Source organism: Leptonotus elevatus, chromosome 5 (genome assembly GCF_054856555.1).
Source record: "Leptonotus elevatus isolate MCC_2025b chromosome 5, RoL_Lele_1.0, whole genome shotgun sequence".
Taxonomy (NCBI): Eukaryota; Metazoa; Chordata; class Actinopteri; order Syngnathiformes; family Syngnathidae; genus Leptonotus; species Leptonotus elevatus.
In genome coordinates, this window is record NC_141243.1 from 19,586,420 (window position 1) to 19,602,519 (window position 16,100).

General features: G+C 37.6%; 1 protein-coding gene across 1 annotated transcript; it reads right to left on the bottom strand.

Annotated features, from left to right (window-relative positions):
- Positions 1 to 145: 145 nt before the first annotated feature.
- On the bottom strand, positions 146 to 14,053 carry ggt5a (gamma-glutamyltransferase 5a). The gene is made up of 12 exons (XM_086076415.1): positions 13,769 to 14,053; positions 12,336 to 12,463; positions 12,146 to 12,241; positions 8,874 to 9,075; positions 8,070 to 8,230; positions 6,008 to 6,154; positions 4,503 to 4,630; positions 2,671 to 2,855; positions 2,501 to 2,592; positions 740 to 846; positions 541 to 651; positions 146 to 460 (listed from the first exon to the last, which is right to left on the bottom strand). The coding sequence occupies exons 1-12, from the start codon at positions 13,936 to 13,938 to the stop codon at positions 314 to 316; spliced, it is 1,674 nt and encodes a 557-aa protein (XP_085932541.1). The 5' UTR covers positions 13,939 to 14,053; the 3' UTR covers positions 146 to 313.
- Between the last annotated feature and the right edge of the window lie 2,047 nt (positions 14,054 to 16,100).

Consider the following 16,100-nt stretch of genomic DNA (forward strand, 5'->3'; position numbering starts at 1 on the left):
TGCATCTGAAAATCCTCACAAAAAAAAGAGATATAAGATGTAAATATACATTTGTGGAGTATCTGATCATTACTAAGTGGTACGAGCCTTGCACACTGGCTAGTAAATACATTGGTTGAGTGTCATGACAAGAATAGAAGCACAATTCCAATCCAAATGATTTGATTTATTTTGAAAAAGGAAAAAAAAATGCACTACATATTCTGCATGAGTTTTGGTGTGCTTACGTGCATCAAATTGACTACATTCAACGATTGGTTGCATTAACTTAGCTCCAAAAATCTTTCTTCCGCATGTTGACTGATGCATAGCATCAGTATCCAGCCGCTTCACCCATTTTCCTCGGATCAGATACTGCACTGATGCATCCATCCTTTTTCTCCACGGCGTTGACCACAACAAAAAACTTCTTGGCATGCTTGTGTTTCTGTCCCCGAGCTTTCAGATCCTCGATGACATCCTGAAAGACGATGCAAACACTTTTTTTTAGATGCCATACAAGTTGGATTGTGCCAAAAAAGCATGCATCCCGTTCATTACCTTATCAAAGTTGGATTCGAACTGCACTGCGTTTTCAGAGTCGACAAAAAGAACTGGAGTGGCGATCGCCTCCTTCAGACTCTTTTCAAACCAAAGATTGTTTATGATCGCCTGGAAGGGAAACAGAATTATGCGTCTGCCAGATGATACACGTGAATAGAGAGCGCACATTTTAATGGCACATAGCATGGACACGCACTGAGGCCATTCCGGTGGTGATCATACTGCTACCAGTTGATCCAATAACCAGCACCTTTGACTTGGACTTGAGCACAGTAGGAGCCATGGATGAAGGAGGCTCCTCCCCTGCAAACAACAACACTCACTATTTAAACTAATATGAAATGGGAAAATGGTTACAAATGCAGTCAGTGGGCGTCTTTTGAACTTTTGGAATCACAGCTGTTCAACGATATCTACAAAGGGATATTTATAGCCTCTGTCAAATAAAGGGAGTCAGAGGGTGACAATGTTTTCACTCGTACCCGCAGCAATTGTAATTGTCAGGTTGTGGAGGAATACTAAAAAAGTTTGGCAGCACATTTAGGGCAGGTGGCATTTTGTCACTTCAGCAAAGGTTAACTCGACTGTAACTTTGCCATAACAACCAATCACAGCTCAGCTTCAGAAAACAAGTGAGCCGTGATTGGTCGTTGCTGAGCCCTGAGCGTCAGTCGGTAGCAAGTGGCAAAATGGCCGCCGGGTAGATTTTTCTGCTTAACTCAAAATGTCGTGTTTAGACTAGTGGGACTGCACAGAACATGATATTGTGAAGAACATTTTGGGGTGGACTTCCCTTTTAGCTCAATCACTGTCAGCCCAAGTAAAATAAATAAACATTTGGTGAGTTCCATTTCTCATTCACATGGGTTATCTCATTTTTCTACAGGGGAAACGAAAGAAAAAGTTCATCCTTTAGATGCTCACTTCAACTGAGGTATTGATGGTTGTTTGCATGACTTTAAAATCCTATTTTCTGTTAAGTTGAATTCCATATCCTGTATATTGTTATCAACAACTGATACCCCCACAATAGAAAACTTTCAAGATGATATTTTTATTGTACAGGAAACCAAACTGTAAAGTAAAATTCTGAACAATTTTAGTATGACGCTTATTATTCTCTGGCAGACTTTAAGTAAGTTAAGTTTGATTTTAGAGTAGTAACATTAGTTCTAGTAGTTTTGAGGTGTGTCATACCCATTGGAGATGTTGGTGCAACGCTTGCCCATCTTTTTCAACACCAATAAGTAGGGGTGTGCCCCAAAAATTTATTCTAATTTAGTCCGATTCAGAATTGATTTTAAATGTCCCAAAATCGATTTTATTAAAATTATTTATACTGTCTTCCCTTTGTTTGTGTGTGCCTTTATTTGGAGCGCTGTTCATGTTGTACCCAATAGTTATCCCAATAAAAGTTTGTTTTTTTTCAGCGTGGAGCCGTTCTTTTGAGTGATAAAAGTGCCGCGAGTAGCGCGCTAATTAGCATTAGCAAGTCAGACTGGAGTAGATCATTACGATTCCTTGAACATCTATAAATTGAAGCAAAAATCATTGTCAATCAATTCATTTTGAATCAAAAATCGTTCCTAATCGAAAATAGATTCTGAATCGAATCGCACACCCAAAAATTGGAATCGAATCGTGAGACATTGAAAGATTCCCACCCCTACCAATAAGGTTGAATCCCTGTCAAAAGGTAATTTTCGTATATCGCTGGCGTCGGTCCAAAACCTTGTACCTCCAAAATCGTCACTTTTCAGGAGACCCCAACCATTAACATATTGCATCATCAAAGAGAGCAAGCCATTTTCAATACTTTAGATTGGTCAATAATTAAAAAGTAAGTGTGAACAAGTTTAGATCTTTTTTTTTTTTTAAATATGAAAATTTGCAAATTGTGACTTGTAAGGTTTGCAAACGACCCCCGGGCCCTAATTTGGACACTACTTGGGCCTACCTGCGAATAATTGGTCAACTCTTCCACAGAAGTCACACAGATGACTGTTGAGGATGACTCCGGTGCTCGCAGACAAAACCCTGGAGCCAAATCTGTGAATAAAAACGAATCAAGTAACCTTTCACGTATAGCGGAGACGCAACATATGAGATTTCCTCGGCAATGCTGACACGTGGTTGATGCTGCTGGTGACAGATACAGCAGATCCGTCCTGGGCCAGCACCGACACGTGCGTGGTGCCCAAGTTGTCCACGTATGGCGTCGTGTTGTAATACTGCGGCTCGTGGGACATTTCGTCGTTGATTAAACTGCGGATGTGATTGGCGAAGCTGTCCTCTGTGAATTTCTTTGTCAGCTGTAAGAAAGAGAACGTTGCGCTTGTGTCACTTGAAATTTCAAGCTCTGTCCTTTCATCTGCCACCCCCCGCCCCCACACTTTGTCCTTCACAGTCAGGCGACCTTTGTGAGGCTTGATCTCATCAACTGGAGTTTTTATTAGCCGTGGCTTGTGATGAAAGCCATCCCCGTTTTCACTCAGCCACGTGAGCTTTGGATCAATCAGATCTTGGATTCACATGCTCACATTTTGTGTCACCGTACTGCACATGTACCCCCATTCGTCATCCCAAAGAACTAAAAGGACGAATGTAAAATGCTTTGATACTTGTTTTCTTGTTGGCTTTGTGTCTATCAAAAGGTTGACATGCATACAAAGGCAGCAATCTGTCATGTCTTGGTTTTCTCGTGTCACAATACAGATTTGCTTTTTATGGTGTTAGCCGCCTACACCAATGAAAAAAAGGGTCGTGCATTCATACCTGTAATTTTTTTGTTGTTGTTGTAGGCAACAATTACAGCTCACCATTTTTCTAAAACTGAGCAATACCTGAGCCACTGTGATGTCATTTTCAATCGACAGCAAAAGGCAAAATGGCCGATTAAAAACAAGTGGATTTTGATGCTTAACTCTTATTTCACAAATGCAATATCAGAGTGCTGTGTTTAAACTAATGGGGATGCATACAACATATTGTAAAGAAACATTTGAAAATGATCTCAACCATGGGTACTAAATTACAAGTTTTCAATGAGTCATGTGATCATACTTGTAAATTCTAAACAAAATATGAATTTGAGATTTCGGTCCATTTATTTTTTCTTGTTCTTCTGAATTATGCTGTTCCAAATTTTAAAAATCTTCATCACAGCTATCATCTGCCAGCATGTTAAGCGAAAGAGTCGTGCGCTGTTTGGATGGACAATAAATGCGCACTTTTCACTCCTTTTGTCTTTAAATTACCGATTCATGCTTGGAACACTTCATTTCCATATGAATAGGCGCATTGATTCAATGCAGTGCATTCAAATGGGTCATTTGGTTTACATCTTCACCTTATGCATGTCTCCATAATGGTGGGTCTCTTTATCACATTTGTTACTTTCAATATTGTTTTTTGGGACATTATTTTTTTATTTGACCAGGTATCAGTTTTTGTAAGTAAATCTTTTTTTTCAACTACACCTGCTCCACTGCCTCACCTCTCCTTCCTCCCTGCGTTTGGGTCCAAATTTTGCCTGCACAAGTTCATGTCACACGCGTCCAACCAAACCACACTAAAGCGAGTTTGATTAAAACTAACTTTTTTTGCTGAAACTGGAACTTTACCAGTTTTTCATAGGATACTCCTTTTTTTATTTTTTATTTTTTTACATCTAATTGTTGAACCAGATTAAATTGGCCAAAGTTAAACAGTTAGTGAAATGATGTTTCATAGCTTAGTATTGGTGGTAATGTGTTATAGTTAAATGTGAAGGTGCTATATACAATAAATATCAAATATTTTTTCCCCAAAATAAAATATATAAAATTATTGAAATTATTATGTTGCATCTTTCAGCCTGTCCCATCAGGGGCAACATACCGGTAACTGTAACTCAAATCAGTTCTAACTAATAAATATGACTTATTTGCATATTAAGAAAAGTTGAAATATGAACTTACTTCTGAGCTGAAATCAAGATCGCGGTTATGTTTCTTTAATCCATTAGCAAACTTGAGAGCTTCAACATAGCGGTGATAAAACAATGTTTTTTGTTCACCTCTCAGGGATGCTGGAGTCAGGTTATATCCTATTTAAAAAAACAAATAAATAATTTAAAAAATTAACTGGCATGCATATGTTGCACAGTGTAGCTGAGTCAGTATGTGATTTCAAAGTAAACTGCATTTGTGGGGGTTATTCCAGCAAGCAGGTTCAACACATTCCTTATCTAAACCCGAGTTCAGAGTTGACCTCTCCTGAACTAGTAAACTGATCATTCCGTTCCAGAATAGTTGATCTGAATTAGCTCAATGACGTCTGAGTAAAGCTTGTGCTAATTTGTTGGAATTTAGATGTTTCTGGGGTCGGTGAAAGATTCTGGTTGGTAACCCGGTGGGTAGTCGGTGATGTCTGGTCGGTGCTGGATTTCACTTTTCTTTCTTTTCTTTGATCCTTCCTCGGGTCTCCCGACAACCTCACGACTCTAGCTGGATTCTGAAGTATTCGGTTTAGGTGAACGGTATGGGATTTTTAATAGGTTTTAGATGCACACACTTACACGCACGCACACATGCACACACACGACCACACATGCGCATACAAAAAAAAAGAGAAAAAGAGAAAAAAATAACATTTAAATTAAAGAGAGAGAGCAATGACGATGACATGTCGAATCGATAAGATTACCGAATGAACAACCCTGAGCTCTCTCTCAAAAAGAAAAAAAAGAAAATAAATAAATAAAATAAAAATTAATGAGTAAAGCTCATGCATGGCCACAACCAAAAGGCATCAATACATCCCACATTCGTCATGGAAACTGTTAGTTGATAAGTTAATAGTAGAGGCTAGGATCGGAACAGAAGTGAGTATCTGTGAGAGACGGTATGGTTTCATTCCTCGGAGGAGTACCACAGATGCATTATTTGTCTTGAGGGTGTTGACGGAGAAGTACAGAGAGGGTCAGGAGGAGCTGCATTGTGTCTGTACTAATACTCAGTCTGGAGTTGCAGAGAAGTTTGTTAGAATACTACAGGACATGTATGAGGGTAGCAGAACAGTAGTGAGGTGTGCTGTTGGTGTGACAAAAGTGGTTTTAGGTGGAGGTGGGACCAGCTCTAAGGCCCTTCCTCTATAGTGATGGATAAGCTGGCAGATGCGCTTATCCTGGAATCCCCATGGCCAATGTTGTTGGCAGATGACATTGTGAAAGCAAGGAGCAGGCGGAGGAACATTTAGAAAGGTTGAGGGGAAGGGAGAGGAATCAAGATTAGCAGTCAATCAAGTAGTCGAGTAAGATTTTTTTTTTCACAACGTCTGTTGCCGCGGTGACGGAGTCGGAATTTCTCTACCAAGCTCTTTGAAATGGATTGTTTCAGCTTTCCCTCATCTCAGGGTCGACTTCCTCCAAGTTTTTGCAAAACCTGCTATCTGGAATACCCCGTGGTCTGCGTATTGAAACAACCTTTCATGATGTTGAGGACGAGGCTAAGAATGTTTCCACCTCCCGGGGGTGGAGCAGTATACATCTGATATTCTCCCAGAGGAATCATCCATGCATCGCTCACTGTTGCTCTGTAGGATGCCAAATCCTGCAATGTCAGTGACCCTCCTGGGCAAAAACAAATGGTTCTGCTTAACAAAATTGAACAATATATTCTCGCCTTGGAACGGGTCAAGGCAGCTCACCTACCCATATGGGAAAGGTTGCTATACAATACTGCTTTAACTCATTCACTGCCATTGACGGCTATAGACGTCAAAAATTCATTTGAACTATTTCTATTAGTTTCAATATTTTTTTTTCTACTATTGTTAACAAGAGTATAAAAACCTAGATTTTTGGGGGGAAATACAGATATAAAATGTGTGATTAATTAAAAATTGTAATCGCCTGACGCGACTTAAAGATTATTAGGGCGTCAGGCGATTATATTTTTTAATCGTGATTAATCGCATGACTTCACTAGTTAACTCACAATTAATCACAAATTTTATATCTGTTCTAAATTTACAATAAAAAAATATAGGTTTTCACACTCTTGTTAACAAAAGTAGAAAAAATGTTAAACTAATAGAAATAGTTCAAATTCATTTTTGACATTTATAGCTGTCAATGAGTTAAAGGCAAATGAAGACTTCCAACGCAAAAGCAGACATCTCCATTTTGTGTATAGAGCAAAAAAAAAAATCTTATTTGTAGTTCCTGGGTAAAGATTATTATTAGGGCTGTTACAATTAAAGCGTTAACTCTGGAGATTAATTCAAATGTATTAAAGCGTTGAAAAAAGCAAAATTCTGTGCTCAAGTTACGTTCACGGGGCCTCGCAAACCAAGTGCGGCGCTCGTGAGCAGAACAAAACCTTTAAGTGAGAAGTTATGAGATTTGCTTGTATGAGGAAAAAAAGAAGTCCATTTAGATCATTATGTTTAACAGCTGTATTTTACAGAAGTATTCTTTTCAAGGATCAAAGAAAGTATAACAGTCTCTGATGATAAATATACTTTGTATTTGATGATTTTACATTAATTCCAAGATTTTACTCAAGTAAATAAATATCTGTTACTAGCTTTTGAAGAAAAAAGCTAAATCACAAGTAGAAAAATGTAATTAATCATGATTAATTAGTTGTTGTTTTTTTAAATCAATTGACAGCACTAATTATTATTATTATTAGTAGTAGTAGTATAAATGAATATGTATGAATCAATTAGGCTAATTAGGAAGAAAAAAATCTTGCTGTGATTAAAAAGGTCTTTCAAAGAAGTCTTTCATGCCCTTTAATGTCAAAACCAAACAACTCTTAGAAAATAGATGTTCACATAAATATAGATTTACACTAAAATGGAAAGTATTGTGCTTTCTGGACAAAAATGAATCATTGGTAAATGTACTAGAAGTGAGCTTGAACTAATTGAAATGAACACCTAACACTTTAAACGAAGAGACAAGTCACAAAAGTCAGTTATCTTTTTCTTTGCTACTATCCTTCAAAACCGTTTAGCCCACTTCATTATATATAGCAGTTATTTAAAAAAAATAATATATATATATATATATATGACAGTTTCAAAACCATGTAAACCTTCCCTCATGGGAAGGAGCTGGGTTTTTGTTTGTTTCATTTTTTCAGTTCTCAGCAGGATATGTCCCACTTAATATGATTGGCTGCTGTAAACAGGATTCGTGATGCCTGTGGCAAACCAAACTAGGGTTGGATCTATCAGTGACGACAGTCATCTCCTGATTGGGAGCTTCTTCTTTTTTTCCCTTCCCCTTCTCGGTCACTTTTTTTCCACCAGCCATTTACAATAAATCCTTTGTTTTCAACAGGTTTTACGTAGTAGTAGTTTGATTTTGCAGGGTTAGGAAATGCACCATTGAACGATGCTGTAATAGCTTGTCTGCTTTTGCGTTTGAACTCTGCAACTATACAGTATTTGCTGATTTATAACGACATCATTGCGTCTGTCAAGCATAATAAATGCTTGGAAAACAGATGATGATTGAATTCATCTGACAATACCTGCCTCCTGTGTGTCTCGGATTAAATCTTCTGCAATGTTTCCAGTGTAGAAGGCATCCGCTCCAAGATGTGCAATTGTCTCCAGTGTGTCGGCTAGTGTTTTAAATTTCACAATATCTCCCGTTTGCAGCAGGTTTCCATTTTTATCTGAGAACAGCTCACTAGAGAATAAATACAGTATATGGATCATATTCATCATGCAGATGTTTAACTCATTCACTGCCATTGACGGCTATAGACGTCCAAAATTCATTTAAACTATTTTTATTAGTTAAAAATTTTTTCCACTTTTGCCAACAAGAGTATGAAAATCTAGATTTTTTTTTTTGTAAATTTAGAACAGATATACAATTTGTGATTAATCGTTAGTTATCTATTGAAGTCATGTGATAATTACAATTTAAAAAAATTATAAAAAGAAGGGTCGTTTAATCGTAATTAATTGCATGATAATTTTATATCTGTTATAAATGTACAATAAAAAAATTCTAGGTTTTCATAAAAAATGAAATGGAAAAAAATGTTAAACTAATAGAAATAGTTCACATGATTTTTTGACATCTATAGTCGTCAATGGCAGTGAATGAGTTAAAGGATGTACAGTAGACTAAGTAGGTGCACAACCTAATATGATATTGGCTATAGCTCAATGTCAACGTGTATTGTAGTTCAAATAAGACAAGTCTCGATTAGAACGGAACATCAATGTAAGGGCAAAATTGATGGAAGATTTTGTCCTGGTTCACATGCTATTGTCAAAAATGTGTGTTGCAATTGCTTCTGTGTGTTGGGTGTGTGTCCTACCGCAGTGGCCGAGACTCGTTGGTATCACTAACAGGCAGGTAATGACCAAGGATTTGTGGAATAGGAAACCCCTGTCTGGCCAGCTGAATGCTTGGCTGGAAGAGGGTTGCCCATGGCAACTTGCCATAAAGCCTGTGCGCTTCTTCATAGCCACGGAGTTCTCCTGGGATTCCAATCCACAGGTTGCCTGGATGAGGAGCGACTGAAATACAATGCGTACAACATGTCACTATTCGCAACAACTTTCAGCATGATGGAGTGCAGTCACTGCAAACTACAATTATGATGAACAAGGTACAGTAAATACATATGCTGTATGTTATATGAGCTGTATTTTTGTTATTTAGATTGAAGTTTGTTTTCATGTTATGCCTCTTGTGTTCCATGATCGTGTCCTGTCAAACTCGTTAGATTTTCACTTCCACCTGTTCTTGTGAGCTAGTTGTGACTAGCAATCAGCTGTGTCAGCCTCTCGTGACTTGTCCAGGTGTAGCTCGTTGTCTTGTCACGTTGATTGTATTGATGCCGCGTTCGAGGAAGTTGGGAAACCGCTATAATCCCACTTAGATTGTCCCATTCCGACCTCAAAGCGTTCGAGGCAAATGTGAACTACAAAGATGACTGATTCTGATCAATTGTTTATTGTTCTGGTTAACAGTCATTCCAAATTGCGTTGTGTCAGCTAACTACATTAAAGTAACATTAGAGCAAAATAAATATCTGTTTAAAATCTTGTAAATTATGTTTTGCCATTTATGGTCTGTCTCCAAGGTGATTGCCATTGTTGAGTGACATCAGAGATGATTGACCCTGTCTTCACGTGCTATGGGAAAGATGGACTTCTCTCGGAAACTCCTAATTACGACCAAGTTCTGTTCATGTAATTTTGTTGTTATAGCAAAATTGTGTATGCTACATAATTGTGTAGATGCTAAAACAAAACAATATTAACGCCCTTGTAAGTGTTAATAATTCATGCCATTCACAAATCCTTCGGCGCTCTCCGCCATGTTGAAACTTGAATGGTTCTCTCAATTCGGAAACTAGGGTATCACAATAAATTCCCAGTTGTCCAGTAGAAAATACGACATGCGAGGGCGTTCACGTGCAATTTTCTACTGGATGTGGTATTTATCATAATTTCGATACCACATGCAGGCAGCTCAGCCGGGCAGTCAGTGAAGTCGGGGTCCTTTTTTTCCCTTCTTCCCCCAACTGAACTCGAATCTCGGAATTCAAAGGGGCGCTCCCATGCACACTTCCTGGAATGGAGTCAGAAAAGTCTGACTTCCTACTTTCCTCGAATGCGACATGAGTTCCCTATTTTCTGTCTGTCTGTGTCGCTTCATTGTTTCTGTGGCTTGTAGTGTAGTTTTATTTTTTTGTCTGGACTTTTGTTGTTGTTTTTTTAGCTTCATCCTGCTTTGCCTCTCTGCTTTCCTGCGGTTCAGTCCATCTTTTGTCTTCCAACTTCACCAAGCATTCATCCCCAACAATACTGTATATCATTAAATCCGTACCTCTCTTAACATTAAAAACTGAACATTATTAACTTTTTAAAGGCAGAATATTTCATATAACTCTTGCATTGGGTATCATTAAATTGTGCAAGTGCTGATAATGATAATGCTCTGTCTGGTCAGGAAAATTCCAAGATTGGTGTCACAAAAGATATAGAGGTACAGTATAACTGTGACCGCATGCTTTTATATACAGTGCAAGTGAAACAACAAGCAGGGTGAGTGATGATGAGAACCATAGGACCAGACTTTCTAAGGAGAATTGTCACCGGTAATCATGGACCTCATGGATCTGACCCAGACGCCAGAGTCCGACAGCAGCATGGCTGGGTAAAGCAAGAAAGTCCAAGTCCAAAGTCAGAGTCATGTTGATCCCATTCTTGGACATGAGGAGCATCGTTCGCTACAAGTTCTTGCCACAGGTCAGCACAGCAAAAAAAAGAGATCTGCAGCGTTCGCTTTCATTTAAGTGCTTGAGAAGTTGTGGCAGGACAACTCGTGCTGCATCACCATGACAACGTGACTGTCTGCAGTGCCCTAAGCATCAAAGAGTTCTTGGCCACAAAAAAAATCGCATGAAGTAATTGCCATGCGGCAAAGAAGGCTGGGATAGTGTGTTACGCAACGTTTTTTTCTGAAACACCTTATGTGACATCATCAGACAGGCTACAGCCAGGTGCTGCTTGCGGCAGCACATCTAGTAAACTATTGCAAAAATTGTCTCTAAAATACATAACAGAAAGGTCAAATTAACCTGTAGGACTTGAAATTTGTAGTTTGGATCTGAAATGTATCTTTTGTGACACCCGACCTGAAATGTCTTACTTTGATTACACTGAGCTGGCAACAATAGGATTTTACAGTTTTAACAATAGCTCAATGCAATATACATATTATTATACAGTTTGTAAACAATTTTACCATTTTCACTTGGGGGTGTTGTCACTTTTGTTGCCAGCGGTTTAGATATGAAAGGATTTATAGTTGTCATTTATAGAGTGTTGTCCCATGAAAAGATAAATATTACATAATTGTGTTAGATAATTTAAGGTATAGAAAGCTGATCATTTATATCTTTAAAATCTAAACTTTTCAAAATGGGAATACATCTATAATTAATTTACCGCCATAAATTCATTTGAAAAAAGATTATTAAAAATTAGGGGCAAGAGGCGATTTTTTTTTTTATTGTAATTAATCACATGACTTCACTAGTTAACTCAAGATTAATCACAAATTCTATATGTCCTAAATGTACAATAAACAAATTATAGGTTTTCATACTCTTGTTAACTAAAGTGGGAAAAAATGTTAAAATTTTTTTTACTAATTGACTAATTGACGTTTATAGCCTTCAACGGCAGTGAATGAATATAATTTTTTTTATTTAAAATAAATTACTTAACTAATTATTTAATTACAAATTATTTTTAAATATATTAACTAACTTCTGAAAAATGACCAAATTTTTTCAACATATATTACAGGACATTTGATAATGTACATATCCCGGCAGCCGAATTAAAGACTATAACTGAATGTGGCCTGCGGTCAATACTTTTCTCATCCCTGATTCATGGGAATTAGAGACACCTTTTGTGAAAAGGATGGAAATCACTGCATTAAGAAGAATTCAAGTGGTTCCTGTGTGATAACATAGAAGGACATCTATGGGCTGCCCAGGTAAGAATCTGGAAAATTAAGCACTGCGTCTACCACTGGTGCACGTGATCAAAAGACAAAGTGGCATACCTGAAACAAACGCCCCAGGATTGGGACATGACTTCAGTGTGTCAGCATTAAACTTCTCAGGGACACGCTCTCTGGAATTGATGATTTTGACTTTCCCTAAGGAAAGAGGAGACACGAGTTGTTTTTCAGCTCTCTCAGTTCTGAGTTAGGCCCATTACAACTTGGATGCGTGAGTGAATGTGACTGGCACCGGTGCTGTCCATCACTGTGAATATGGATCCGCCCCCAAGGCCCAAACTCTGAGGGTTCAGGAGAGAAGTGCAGAGCAGAGCAGCAATGGCGCCATCTACCGCTGAACCACCTTTTTGAAGCATATCCCTGAAAGATTACAACCAGAATGCACCGGCATTACTAGTTTCGATTTTGAAATCATATTGGTTAGATTTAACACTGTTGCACTGTTAAAGTAAAAAATTAAGAGCCGACTAAGCCCAATTCTAGAATCTGTCCCCGTTTTGAGCCTGTTCTAACTCGGGTTTTTGTTGTTGTTCTTTTTTCATGAACAGTCGATGCACACAGACACACACGAATGTTCAGCAAACCAGCCTGCAAGAGCCAAAAAAAAAACGCGCATTGCCGTCTTCCAAACAAGCAATGAAACCTGAGTTGAGCAATACTGCTACACCTTGGTAATGTAGCCGTATTACAAATTAGCAGGTAACGTTAGGGCAATAACTTGTTGAACCACAACCACTTTCTAACTGTCAGTAAGGTACCATCAAGCTATAATTATCAGCAAAATGTAAAATACATGTTTTCAAGGATGTGCAATTAATAATTCAATGTTCTTTTATTTATTTATTTACTTACTTACTTACTTACTTACTTACTTACTTACTTACTTACTTACTTACTTACTTACTTACTTACTTACTTACTTACTTACTTACTTACTTATTTATTTATTTAATTATTCACCCATTAACACATGTTGATCTTTGGTGTAATATTGTAACATTTACTGTATGTGTATATTTTCAATCAGCCAGTCAAAATACTTGCTTAACATTAGAGTATTTATGTATTTCTTAGCATTTTATTCAGAAATTGTCAGAAAACAAACAGCAGTCCAGTATGTCGATGTCTTGTTTAGCTTAAAATGCACAGATAAAAGAAATCTGAGATTGTTCACATTTGAGAGGCCAAAATCAGAGGGCTTTTGTAGTAAAAATAAAAATTTAAAATAAAAATATATATATATATTTTTTTTTTAATCTTACTTTCTTAGTTTGTGAGCAATAGGTTTATTATCAAGAACAATGTTTACGGAATTGTTGTGTTCAGTGTTGTCTTCCTTGTGCATATAAGTATCTGGCTTCTTATACTCTTAAAACTGCTGGCTCAAAAACAACCCAATTTGGATCAAAATTTTGACCACCCCGCTAACTTGAGTCAATTTGACCCAACTTATATATTCAAAGTTGGTTATTTAGCTATTTAATCACTGGGAGCAGTTGAATGTGAGAGGAGGATCATTTGCTCATAAAAGTTTCTGTTACTTCTGATTCTGAACATGTATTGCCCCTACTTTGGCTACCTGCTCTTGTCCCAGATAGTTCTGTCCGTGTGTCAGCTTCCTGGCCACGCAGATCCTGTATCAAAGTCAACAGAAATTCCTCTTACCGTCCAATTTGCGAACATGTCCCAGTGTCTGCAGCCACAGCAGCATGAGAGAAAGAATCTTGTGGACACTTGCGCCTCCCAACATGACTGATGCACACAGACAGGACAATGACGCAGAAGACCAGCATCAGTGCGCAACATGCATACACTCGCCCCTTTGACCTGGCCATGGTTACCGCTCCTCTCACCAGTCATCAAAACGTGATGTATCAATTTGTAAATGCAATATGTGAAAAGTGTGAATGTATGCGTCTGTGTGTTTGTTTCTCTGTGAGATTGTATGAGTGTAGTGGTCCATAAATCTTCAGAAAGTGGGCTGAACTGCGCAGTTAGGCTCCACCTCTGCCTGGAGTGCAAGAGGGGGAGCAAAAGTTGTAGAATGAAAGTCAAGCTAATTAAAGTCTGTTGATCCCCCCCCCCCCACACACACACACAAAAAGGGTAAAAGTTCTCTCAGAGCTCACAAACCTAATTATATAATTGTTTATTACTGTTTGAAAACATAATATATTTAATATTGTCCATTAAAAAAAGATGTTGGTGCATAAATTGTCCTCCAATTCAGGAATGACCCATACAACCAAACTGGGAATGTCAAAGGTATAAATGCAGTAACTTTCAGGCAAAACACTAGTCAAGTGTGCCCCCCCCCCCTAATTTTCATTGAATCCCCTTGTTCATATATTTCTTTCCTGGAACAAAGAGTGGTGGAAACAAATGTCAAGAAGACCATCAAGTCATTCATTCATTCAGTTCCCCATTTGCATATTCTGAATCAATCTCTTTCAATTTAAATTGCTTGGCTCCAGGGCATCCCTTTGTGCTTTATTACCCCTTTAAAAGCCAATAAAAATCAAACATTTGACCCTATAGTGTTTAGGGCCTCACGGGAATTTGCTCACAAATTATTTATGCCCAGATTTTAAGATGCCCATATAATCATTACAGCTGTGGGCCTGAAGAGAAACCCTCAAGAAGCTTTAAAAAAAAAAAAAGTGTGCTGTGGAATAGTATGTGGCACAAAAGGTATGATTAGGCTACCTCTAAATAATTACAGCATGATTAAGATGTTATACGAACTCAAAAAGCACTAGCTAAAATGCTCCAGCAGACTAATTTTGTTTTGCTTACATTCCAAAGTACATACATATTTATGCAACAATAAACGTCATGATTGATTCAGTGGCCTCTGACTCTAATCTTTTTTCTTCTTTTTTTTTGGTCTACTGATTTAAGTACAAACCTTACTAAGAGGAACAATTAAATGGCGCCACTGCGGATTAGTGTGGCACTGACATGTGCAGGGCCACGTAATTGTTCAGAGTCTACTGATGTGGTCAACTGCAGACGAGATCAAGATGTGGTCTGTCTTCCTACAATATTCTAATGCATCACGGGTAGTGAAGTTTACAACTGTTTTCAAATCTATGGACAAGGATGAGCCATACGGAAGAGGAAGTCTTTCAAACGATTGAAACAGATGGCGTCCGGATATGGCAAAGCTGCACTTTCAGATTAAAAGCACATTTAAGTCTGAGTGATAAAATGATAAAATATGTTCACTCTCTACTTAAGTAGAAGTAAACATTCTTAGGTAGTAATAATAATAAATTAAAAAAACGACTTCTAAAAGGAGAAGTACTAATTCAACTTATGAATTTACGTTTATAAAAAATGAAAAAAAAAATACAAAAAAGAAAGTACAGACACTGAAATGTGCACTTAAAGTGCAAATATGTTTTTGTTTTTTCTGTCTTGATAACCTGTCACAATTTAAAAAACACCTCTTCACATGAAATACATTCCCTTTTGTATTGCATTTCATAGTGATCCTACAGAGTAACGCTAGCTGACTTTGGTCCATGCATTTTTCTCTTTTTGTTTTTGTTTTAGGGTCAAATGTATGGGCTCTCATAGCTTTGTAAATAATGTAAACTGACTAACAAAATAATTGACAATTTGATTTGACCAAATACTGCCAAATTATTTAATGATGACAACAGAATGCTTTTGGGTCACATTTCCAAAAATATGTTGCGTCAGCAGAGATTGGGGTGTGTGTGTGTGGGGGGGGGGGGGTACAATTTATGATGACATAAGGAATGGAAAGTACAAATATGTACATTTTCAAATGTAGGGGGCAATAGTCATCAGAAAAGTAAATACTCAAGTAAAGTACAGACACCTGAAATATCTACCTAAGCATAATAACTATTTGTACCCCGTTATTGGTGGCAACAATACTAATAATACCATACTCGCTGAAAACGTGTTTGCGAAGTTTATTTTGAAACGTTTAACCGGATGTAGTTGGGCATATTTATCTTTCGTT